Source organism: Spea bombifrons, chromosome 7 (genome assembly GCF_027358695.1).
Source record: "Spea bombifrons isolate aSpeBom1 chromosome 7, aSpeBom1.2.pri, whole genome shotgun sequence".
Classification (NCBI taxonomy): Eukaryota; Metazoa; Chordata; class Amphibia; order Anura; family Pelobatidae; genus Spea; species Spea bombifrons.
The window spans coordinates 24540547-24552743 of NC_071093.1; the positions used below are offsets into that span (position 1 = coordinate 24540547).

Sequence of the window (12197 nt, forward strand, 5' to 3'; positions counted from 1 at the left end):
GACTAGAAAATATGTTTTTGCTATCCATAGCGACATGTTCATTTGTGTCTAGCGCACTCCAGGTTTGTACTAGAAACACATACAGCCCCTCATTAGATGCGCCAAGGGGTGTAGTTCTTGCAAATGTGTACTTTTTGTGCCATAATTTAACTTCCTACATGAGCAGTAATGCTATGTCAAGGCTTCAACCCTAATTACTGATCATTCACACGCCTTTCATATCTCCATTCACTCGCAGAAGCACACACCATACTTTCCATACATTCACTCACAGAAGCACACACCATTCTTTCCCCCTTACAATCCCAAAGAAATGATGGTAAAGGGAGAAAAAAAAATCACTTTTACAGGAAAAAAAAGGTTTGCAGTAAAAATGGAAGGCGCTGCAGGGATGAGATGGTTACTCACGTACCACACAGGCTAAATGGCTGATTTTAATAATATTTGCAGTTCATCAGGATTTCAAAAATTGCCTCCCTCTACCGTTGGCTAAATTTAACCCCATGATCAAAGGGATCATGGGATTAAAAATTAGTATCGGCCATTTTTAAAAAGGGAATGTGACTTTTTATAGCTATATGATCACTGTGGTAACATTGGCTACCACAGTGATCATTTAGCTAGAATACTTAAACTTTTTATTTTTTTTTAAAGTTTAACTACTTTATGTTTAAATCATTTTTTTTACTTTTTTTTTGTAACATAATTTTTTTAAATTCTTTTTTTACAAGCTATATACCGTTGGAAAGTTGAGATAATTAGCTTTCCAACTGTATATGTTGGGGGTCTGTAGCTGCTTAGATGCCTGAGATACAGGCATCTAAGCAGCATGCCCCCATACCGCTTTAACTGACAATTGTCAGTTATTAATAAAGTTGCGCGGTGACGTCATCGCGTTATTACGCGCGACGTCACCGGCCGGATCGGGTGGCCCCGGTGATGCCCTTCAGTGTGAGGGGCAGATCGCCGGGGTAGGTGGTGATGGGGGTCCACAGACCTCCATCAAGGTAAGATAGTGCTAGCGACGGCATAGTGCCGTCGTTAGCACCTGACTGGGACTGCTAGCGACGGCACCATGCCGTCGTTAGCAGTCAAGGGGACTGTCCTGGGTGGCGGGGGGGCAACAGGGGGGGGCAAGGAATATCCTAGGGGGGGCAATTGCCCCCCCTTGCCCCCCTGTAGCGACGCCACTGCTCATGAACAAAACACTCTTGGTTGGCATTCCATGCCACATGCCTATCAATGTTGTTCACTAGGTTATTGTTACTATTTGACAGCTGCTTTATACATATTAATGTTACACCCTGGATTATTGATACTACTTGGCAGCAGTATTATGCCTATCAGTGTTGTACACTGGATTATTGTTATTATCTGACAGCTGCATTATGCTTATCAATGTTCTACACCTGATTATTGTTACTTTCTGACAGCTGTATCATGCTTGGTTTGTAAACCCAATGCTGTTCTTGACTCCTATAAAAACAAAGAACCTGATTTATGTTATATTTGATTATATCCTCACTGAAATTACTGTAATATTTGGTTGTTCTAATTATCACATATAATTTAATTAGATTACTTAATATAGTGGATATATAAAGATGAGGAAAAAGGAAATGCAAACTCAATATATTCCCATATCCATGACATCATGTTCAGCAAGTAGACATATATTTTTCTCATTGGCCTAATAAATAATTTGTATTTCTATATCACCATAACTTCAATAATTAGCATTTTGGGTTTACGATGAACTGTTTTCATGTCTCTGGATTTAGGTTAATCTCCTGTTAGCTGCTTTTGGATATTACTTTTCTATTGATTATTTTTCATAGATTGTCACATCAGAAAAGTCACCTTTTCAGACTGCTCAGTTGATATTCTATTTTAATAATGTTTAGAAAAAAACCTTTAGTGAATCACTGATGTCCTTCATTGGCTTAAAAACAATCGGTGTTACTTAGAAACACCACTTGTTCACTTTTCCGCTTCCTGACAGGTATCTCTTCTTGTTATGGTGCGTTATTTTTTGTGACACTGTGCACTTATTCCCAGGCTTTAAAGTGCACATTTAATCTGAGAGGAGCAGTATTTAGATTTTCTTCAGATTGTTTCAAATAGAAATGTGATGATGATGCGAAGGATGATGCATGAAGATGTCTAAGATCTACTTTGAATAATCAATTTACAATATGTACAAGTATTTCCATAATTTCATTTTATATAATGTGAATATTGAAAAATAATTAAATGCTTACCCCTTCTTTCTTTTTATAATGGTATACGGCACATAGGAAATAAAAATCAGCAAAATAATTCCAAAAACTGTGCACATCACCAAGACAGCAACATAGACAGCTTCATCTAATGAGTGACAAAAAAAATATGTTTCATATGAATTATTTAACTAGCACATCTAAAATGTTAGGTATACATTCACACGCTTTCTTAAAAAAAATCACCAGAATCACTTTTTTCTTCATGTAGCTTTTTAAATAATAAAAAGCTTGAGGGGAGGATTCTGTTTGCTTGTGTTTTGTTTATATGATGTAAATTAACTAATTAACAATTAACAATGGTAGTTAATGCCTCAGCAATGAACTGTACAAATATAGATTTTACCAGTGAAACTCTGCACATAGAAACAAAGAATTTGATGGCAGAGGGGAACCATTCAGCTCAGTTGTCTACTTAATCAGTCCTTGCTCTTGTCTTAGATTAAGGATAGTTTTGTGCCTAGCATCACAATCATGCTAGGAGGCTGTTCCATTTTTCTAATACTCTTAGTAAAGTAAGACTTCTTTACATTACATCTGAACCTTTGGTTTTAAACTATGACCTTGTTCTCCAATTTCTCCTCCTTTGAAATAAACTTCCCATTTGCACATTGTTCAAACCCTTTAAGTACTTAAAGAAGGGGTGTAACTAGAAACCTCAGGGCCCCGGTGCGAGAATCTGTTAAGGGCCCCCCCACCCCCAACTCATCTATCCCTTTCTCACGATCTACCCACTCCCTCCCTACCCCCCCTTCTCACGATCTACCCACTCCCTCCCTACCCTCCTTCTCACGATCTACCCGCTCCCTCCCTACCCCCCCTTCTCACGATCTACCCACTCCCTCCCTACCCCCTTCTCACGATCTACCCACTCCCTCCCTACCCCCCCTTTGTAGGTCACTTACCGTCAACTCCTGTGTTGGGAGCGTGAGGCGTTTGTCTCGGGTGCCGGCGCTTCACTGCTGAGCGGCGGCATATGACGTCATATGCCGGCGTGAAGCGCCAGCACCCGAGACAAACGCCTCACGCTCCCAACACTGCACTCTGGGCAGCGCTGAGGCGGGCGGCGGCGGCAGCGGTGGCGGCTGCGGCGGCAGCAACGGCGGGGAGCGGAGACATCCTGGATTTCTGTCAGTCAGGGGGGCCCAAGAGTTGCCGAGCGGTCATTTTCAGCAACTGCTCGGCACCCCTTGGGCCCCCCTGACTGGCAGAACTCCAGGGCCCAGTCGCGACCCCTGCGACCCCGGTAGTTCCGCCACTGACTTAAAGCTATCACATCTTCTTTCTCTTCTTTCCTCCAAGCTATACATATCGAGATCCCTTAGTATCGATTGATACTTTACTGTAAACCATTTATCATTTTACTAGCCATCTGAATTATCTCCAATATCCTTCTGGAGATGAAGTCTTCCAAACTGTACACAATACTTTATGTGAGGTCTGAATAGAGATCTATGGCATAACCATGTACCTCTTCCTACTACTAATGCCTCTAGCTATACATCCCAGCACCATGCTTGCTTTTTTTGGAACTTTATTGCATTGCATGCTTACCTTTGAATTCTTATTTTGGCAGTGCGAGGTATGTAGTTTTAATAATATTAATAAAATGTGTATTTAAATAGTTATTTTGTTCTTGCCCATTTTTTCAAACTAATTGGATTAAGCATACTTTTATTACTTTCCAACTATTCGTGATACTTACTTTTCTGGTTATTGAACTGGTCTTGTTCAGATTCAACATTATCTTCAGGATGTATAAGCATATCCTGTGTAAATTTAAGAGACCCATTGTGGGGTTCAGGAATAACCCCAAGAAGTCTGCACATCAAAGGATATATGTGAATGCTGTCGAAAGGTTCAGTGACATAATTATTTTTAAAATCTGGCCCAAATGCACGAAATATCATCTTCATATCCATTTCATTGTTATCAAATCCATGATCTCCCTTATTTACATATAAGATCACTCTCTGTAATGGAGTAAAAAAAAACGTTTGCTGTGGAAACAGTTATGCAAAAAATAACATTTTGCAAATACTCTGGTTCAAATGTACAAGAGATTACATATAAAAAAGACTCTATGGCAAAGTTTAAAAAATGTTTTGTTTACCATAATAAAAAATGTAATGTTCCTGCTGATTAAGCTATTCCATTTGATACTATGAGGATAGGACCACTTGTAAGCATTGCACCAGAATCCTGTTTTTAAGCATAACCCATATGGTATGTAGCTAGTAGAAATCCATTCCTTCAAGGCAAATAGAGAGAGATTTTTTTACACAAGTTCAATACAATTTTGAACAGCTGAAGGGAGAGTAAGTTGGGCATCTGTGCGCTTATCACATAGGAAAAGGATCTGGCATGAGAAACAGTTACAGGGCCATATTTTTTTTTCTTGAAACCAGGATACATCAAAGCAGTGCTTCTAGGGAGACAATATGCTGCTGTTAAACCCTTAAGTGCCAATAACATGGTTAGCAGAAAGACAGCTGAGATCCCCCTCGAATCGAAGGCTCATGTATTTAATTGTCTTTTGTTAAAAAGGAAAGCAATGAACATTTACAGTTCAATGTGATTGCTTCCGCTAAAGATAAGAGAGTACTGCTGAATGGTCACAGACCGTGAACTTTCCAAGATATTTAAAAAAACAAAAAGATTACAATTTGCTGGCTTTAGGCAGTGATTGTTCTAAACACCAGGGGTGAGTGTAGTGTGCCTAGGGCACACTAAACTCCCAATCCTCAAAAAAAATGTAAATAATGGAATGGAACAACTAATCAAAAAATAGACAAGATGAACTTTTGTAAAGTAAGAATGATGAGGGTGATTTAATGCTTTCAAAGTAGACATGTTAATAGTTTATTTGTGTCATTTAACAAAATGTAAAACAAGTGAACAGAAGAAAAATCTAAACTAACGCAATACTTGGTGTGACTCCCCTTTGCTTTGAATGAAAGAGTGAGTGAATTAATGTATAAGTGTTTTGGGGTAGAAATGGGGCAGGCTGTTAAGGGGGCATATGTGCACAGGCAGGCTGTTTTATGGGCCGAGGTGGCAGAGGCAGACTGTTTAAGTGACAGAAGTGGTACAGGCAGGCTGTTTAGGGGTAGAGGTGGCACAGGCTGGCTGTTTGTGGGACAGAGATGGAACCGACAGGCTGTTTTGTGGCACAGACAAGCTGTTTGGGGACAAAGATGGCACTGACAAGCTGCTTGGGGCAAAGATGGCACGTACATGTTTGGGGGACAGATGGCGCAAACAAGCTGTTTGGGTGCTAATGTGGCACAGACAAGCTGTTTGGGGGCAATGGTGGCATTGTTGGGCATGTTGCTTGTGAAGTTGGGGTGCCCCAGGGCAATTTTCCCACCAGGGCCCTGTGGTTTCTAGTAACAGTGGTATGTGGGCACATGAGCTCGACCATGCAATCAAATATATAGGGCTGATGTCCAAATTTTTCCAGGGCTACTTTTCCAATATTTAAAAAGTTGACTCATCAGTCTAGAGCACCTGCTACAATTTTTCTGCACTCCAGGTCCTGTGTTTTCCTGAATAGTTGTGCTGCATGGCCTTGTTTCCACATCAAGGTTATGGCTTTTTCGCTCCAAGTCTTCCATGATGAGCACTTCTAACCAGACTTCTCCAGACAATAGATGGGTATACCAGGGTTCCACAGTTTTTTTGCCAGTGCACAGATGATGGTATTGCTAGACATCTCCTGATTGCAAAGTGAAGTAAGTATGGTGTATCTTTCATCTGCTGCGATGTGACCACAGGGTCTTTGGTCCTCAACATTGCCCGTTTATTTGTGCATCTTCAAAAAAAAAAAAAGCTTTGACAGAACATCTGGAAACCCCTCTCTGTCTTAATTTCTGCCTGGGAGAGGCCTTACTGGTGCTGTGCTCGGTCTTGCCATGGTGTATGACTTTTGACATTAAACTGTGTTCGACAACCTCCCCTTGTGAGTTTGGTTGTTCCTTATGCAGTTTTATACATCCTACACAGCTGTTACTGTTTCAGTTAACAATTGTGTTTCTATATATTAAAATCTACATATTAAATTTATGATAATTAGCGCCTGTTTTGTATTATTGTTTAATCATACACTTGACTATATGCCTACAAAATCCCTGAGTTTGTGAAAGTGTATCTAGAAGAATTGATGCTGTTTTAAAGACAAAGTATGGTCACACCAAATATTGATTTTATTTATGGCCCCTTTGCACGTCTATTTAGAAACTACTTTAACATGCATTCTTTATTTCAAAAACTGACAGACACACAAGACTCTCCCTTTAAGTGCACTGTTAATTAATACTGTGTGTCAACTCAAGCCGTCTATATTTGAGTTGAAAACCCATGGAAATCAATGCCATGTCTTAGAGAACATATGTTTTATACTTACCCCATTTACGCTATAGCCAAGATCACCATAAACCAAAATAGGTAATATTCGATTATGTTTAGAATAATGGAAATCTTCAGGAAATTCATTTTTTCTGTATACATTCAAATGAGGATGTACATTCTTAAGTTTATGATATACCTCTTGTTCCATGCCTTCCTTTGGCAAAATCATGCCAAAACCACCATAGTCCAGTATATCAAATTTCACCAAGTCTTTAAAATTTATGTATTTAGACAACATAATTTCTTCTACATCAGGGTCTTTTTTCACAGTGGTCATTCCATGATCTGATGTAATTATTACATTTAATTTTTTCTTTAGGTTGTTAGATTCAATTGAGTCTAGTAGGTATCCTATAGTTCTATCAATTTGTTTAATAATAATTCTTCTCTGTTCAGTTTCTGGTCCTACTAAATGCCCTACTTTGTCTGGTTCCCCATAGTAGAGGGTTACGAAATCTAAATGTTCTTCAGTAAGCCATTTCATTACTATGTCTATGTTCTCCCTCCATTCATTCTCATCGCTATCAGGATGATTAGGGGCTTCCACTAAGAATTTATGCACTGATTTTCCACTGTAATTTGCACCTCCGCCTGGATAATGAAAGGAACCGGCCTTCAAACCCTAAAAAGAAAGAAATAAATTGTTAGTTCCCTTAATTTGAATTTAATTTTGTTTAAAGGTGCTGTTTATTGTAAATATTGTAAAGTTATAAAAACATTATTTACCAGGTAAATGTTGCTTCATGTAAAGAGGAAGGGAAAACATATATGCTTTGCTTACTTTTCTCATTAATGCTCCTCGTCATCTAAACATCACTTTAAGCTTTAGTAAAAAGAAAACTCTCTTAAGCACATTCTTATTATTCAGTCCTGTCCCTTCCCTCTTTGTTGCCCAACTTCACTATAGGGTCGCTTCCTTTCACTGAGCCACTTCCTGGACAATGTTTGATAGCTTACTTTCAGGGCATGAACGTAAGAAAAAAATGCTTACTAGTTTTGCTAATTAGATAGACAAAAAGAAAAAATGAAAGACAATTGATACCAGGGAAGAACACAAGCAATCATGCTGTTTAGTTGCTCCACTCCAGGAATCCATACATCATTAAAAACACAGGCAATTATTGCTACGGTTGACTTTGGCAGTTATTGAAGGCTGTATGAGAATTGTCTTTATTCTCCTGATGGACTCCGGTGACTGCTTTCCAAAAATATATACTTTTATGGGAACATGTTCTCCTGGGAACTGCTAAGTTGCTTCATAGATAGCATAGGCCTAGCAATACAATATGATCCAATCTACGGACATATTCCAACTTGTGACCTGTAATGTACAGACAGCCAAAAAACATATGCATGTGGGGGTATTTATGTAATCCAGGAATGGTTACAAAGTCGGTACTGGGAAGCTGTTTGGGGACTAAGACAACACTGGTAAGCTATTTGGGGACACAAATGACACTGTTTAGCTACTTTGGGACAAAAATGCCAGAGAGTGCACAAAGATGGCAGATACAATCTGGGCACAAAGATAGCACTGGAAAGCCGTTTGGGCACCAATATTGCACTAAGAAGCTGTTTGGGCACAAATATGTCACTGCTTAACTGTTTGGGGGCAAAAAAATAGTATGGTTGGGCAATTTTGTTGACAAATCTGACATGGGTTGCGCAGCAGCTACTATCATGTCCGCCAACCACTGTTCAAAGTGAGCGCATGTTTTCTATGACTGGAGTCCACAGCGCTCACGCATGGCACCTCATCTGATGGAGCAGATTGCCTTTCTTAAATTCAATCTTCCCAGGATGGGTTACCCAGCTCTTAGCTTGGAAAGTTAATTTTCTTTCTCTAATGTTTAAGGTAGTTTCTCCCCCTGGTTGCTCGTGTTTGCAGTGTGGCAACATCTGCTACCTCCGCCGGTGTAGCCAATTTACGCTAGGACCTAGTGTCTGAGCTCTGGAAGTCGTTCCCAAACGTCTAGGACTGACAGTCTTTGGATGCTTTGCCCTGGGGTGAAACATGTGAGCGGGTCGCCAATTGCCCACTCATTCGCCTTTCCCAATCCTGCTCCTGGTGGTGGTGCCAGAATCTTTTGCCAGTTCGCTTCCTGGCTGAAATCATGCCTCAAATGTTCGTAATGTTCAAGGTAGTTTCTCCCCCTGGTTGCACTTGTTTGCGGTCTGGCAACGCCTGCTACCTCCGCCGGTGTAGCTAATTTACGCTAGGGCCTAGTGTCTGAGCTCTGGAAATCCGTTCCCAAACGTCAAGGACTGACAGTTGTTTGGATGCTTTGCCCTGGGGTGAAACAGGTGAGCGGGTCGCCAATTGCCCACTCATTTGCCTTTCCCAATGCTGCTGCTGCTGGTGGTGGTGCCAGCGTCTCTTCTCTGCCAGTTCGCTTCCTGGCTAGTGTCATGCCTCAAATGTCTCTAATGGTAAGGGTATTTTCTCCCCCTGGCTGCCTCTGTTTGCGGTGTGGCAATGCCTGCTACCTCCGCCAGTGTAGCCAATTTACGCTAGGGCCTAGTGTCTGAGCTTTGGAAGTCCGCTGCCAAACGTCTAGGACTGACAGGTGAGTGGGTCGCCAATTGCCCACTCATTCGCCTTTTCCTTTTCCATTTCCATTTCATTTTTTTCCGTCTGATACACAACCTACCAAACATAACACATAACACATATAACACAGTGACATAACACATAACATACACACGTACAATTCACAAATCACAAGGACCTTTCCTCCTGTTATTTGCCCTGGCCTTCACTTCTACACTCACTAGCATTAACGCTATAACTCACACTTCACCCTATAACATTTTTCCATGCACATATCTGCCAAGAGACCCAACTTTTTCAGGGACAGTCCTGCTTTTTACCAGTCCTGTCCAGTAAAAGTTGGTTTGTTACAAAGTATGCCATTGTAAATAGGTAGCAAATGTGAGGCATGTATTTAAAAGTGGTCTAAAATCGATTTAAAAATGTAAAATAATCCCTATTTTTTTTATCAAACATCTATGGATGTATGACTGAGTATGATAAATAAAGAAGGCCAAGTTTCGGGCAATGTGTATTGTGTACACCTCGGATAGCACCATGAAGGTACGTGTGTGCAACTTTATTGGTCGTTTCGGCAGGGGGCTGGCCTGCCATCAACGAATGAAGTGCATTCTGCAGTTCTGCAATTCATTTGTTGATGCCAGAGCAGCCCCCTTCCGGCGACCAATAGAGTTGCACACACGTACCTTCACGCGCAAACGCATCTGCTGCTCCGATGTGTTCTTAACCCCATATTAACCCCTGCTAGGCAACCGGAAGAAAACGAAGATAAAACGAGCACAAAGAATGTCCATGAATATTCGCCCGAAAAGAAGACAGGAACGGGTGAATATTCGCGGAATACGCAGATTTTTTTTGCCCCCGAAGACGAGCATGAAGACGAACACGAAGAGCCTCCTGGTGCCCAGGTCTAGTTTATACCAAGGAAGAACCAATGACGGAGCCCCTGCTGGCTAATTTTAAGGAACCGTTGCAGCAAACATGGGATTGGCTGACACTAGAAAAGTGCTCAAGCAATTAAATACTGTTAAGGTAGACAAGGCCCCTGGACCGGATGGTATACACCCAAGGGTACTGAAGGAGCTAAGCCTAATTCTGGCCCAACCATTACTGCTAATCTTTAGGGATTCTTTGAGCTGGGGCATAGTTCCATTAGATTGGCGCAAGGCAGATGTTGTGCCCATATTTAAAAAGGGATCAAAATCTCAACCGGGCAATTACAGGGCAGTAAGCTTAACATTGGTAGTGGGGAAATTATTTGAAGGGTTGCTAAAGGTATACATTCAAGATCATATCTTGATCCATAATCCAGTAGAAATCAACATGGATTTGTGAAAGACCGGTCTTGTCAAACCAACCTATTAGTATCCTATGAAGAAGTTAGTAAAAATATAGACCCGGGGTTGGCTGTAGATGTGATTTATCTGGACTTTGCTAAGGCATTTGATAGGGTTCCGCATAAAAGGCTACTCTATAAATTAACAGAATTAGGCTTGGGGTAAATGTCTGTATGTGGATCACAAGTTGGCTGAAAGATAGAGTGCAGAATGTTGTGAATGGATGTTTCTCAGCCTGTACGCAGGTATTAAGTGGAGTGCCTCAGGGATCTGTCCTCGGTCCTCTTCTTTTTAATTTATTTATAAATGATCTCCCAAGCTGCATTGAGAGCCATGTCACAGTTTTTGCTGATGACATAAAATTAGGCCGGGTAATTCAGACTAATCTTGATGTTTCTTCTTTGCAGGAAGATTTAGACAGAGTTGGGGACTGGGCGTGCAAGTGGCAGATGAGGTTCAATATAGAGAAATGCAAAGTTATGCATTATGGTAAAAACAATAAAAATGCAACCTATTCTTTAAATGGAATATCCTTGGGGGAAACATTATGGAATTAAAAAAAGTGCAAAGGAGGGTTACGAAATTAATAAGGGGATTGGGAGATACTAGTTATGAAGAGAGACTAAAAAAGTTAAAATTATATACGCTAGAAAAACAGCGTCTCAGAGGGGATATGATAACATTATATAAATATATGCAGGGCCAATATAAAGGGCTCTTCAGTGACCTGTTCATTAACAGAAATATACAAAGAACAAGAGGTCACCCTCTGAGACTGGAAGAGTGCAGGTTTCATAGACGACAAAGGGAGAGATTCTTTACAGTGAGGACAATAAAGGTATGGAATTCACTTCCAAGAGAGGTGGTGTTATCCAATACGTTAGATATCTTCAAAAGGGGCCTCAATATTTTCTTAGAAACGTATGACATACAGGGATATAAATAGAATAACATTAATATTTTAGAGCTTCTTGATCCAAGGAGAAATCTGATTGCCTCTTGGAGTCAAGAAGGATTTTATTTCCCCTGATGGCAGAATTCGAAGTAGCTTAATTAGGGTTTTTTGCCTTCTTTTGGATCAAGAATAGGAAGGTTAGGTAGAAGGGTTGAACTTGATGGACTTAGGTCTTTTTTCAACCTTATGAACTATGAAACTATGTAACTATGTAAAATGGGGAATAGTGAAATAGGAGAAAGAAGAAACAGAAAGAAAGTTCTCTTAGACGTGTTATTGGAATGAGCACTTACAATAACTGATGACATGCCAGGTATATCACCAAAAAATGGTCCTATAGAACCTGTGAGATACCTGTTACATCATGGGTTAAAATCACTCCCATTGATTGTGGGGTACAGCTATTGCTGTAACACCGGAGTGATCAGTCTTCAGCTGACCTGCACATTAGCATGCGTGTGATCACTTCCACAGTAAATACACGGGTAACGTCAGATGACAAAGTTTCCACCCTTCCTCTACTCCATTCCTTGCTTGTTGGTTTTGTTCTGTTAACAGGTAACATCCTTACCTGATTAGTTGCTAATTAGCCACCCCCTTTAGCGACAAAGGTTCAGTACCTCTCTGCCCTTGCGTGGTTTCTGACCTATTGTATCCTGAATTCT

The 12197-nt window shown here is 40.6% G+C and overlaps 1 protein-coding gene across 1 annotated transcript in view; it reads right to left on the reverse strand.

Moving 5' to 3' along the window:
• LOC128502339 (ectonucleotide pyrophosphatase/phosphodiesterase family member 7-like) overlaps nt 1–12197 on the reverse strand; it is a 90502-nt gene that overhangs the window by 26858 nt on the left and 51447 nt on the right. Inside the window, exons 3-5 of the mRNA XM_053472113.1 lie at nt 6685–7311; nt 3985–4252; nt 2262–2367 (exon numbers count right to left, since the gene is read on the reverse strand). Of these exons, the coding sequence (XP_053328088.1) occupies nt 2262–2367; nt 3985–4252; nt 6685–7311 (1001 nt within the window). The remainder of the gene's footprint in view (nt 1–2261; nt 2368–3984; nt 4253–6684; nt 7312–12197) is intronic.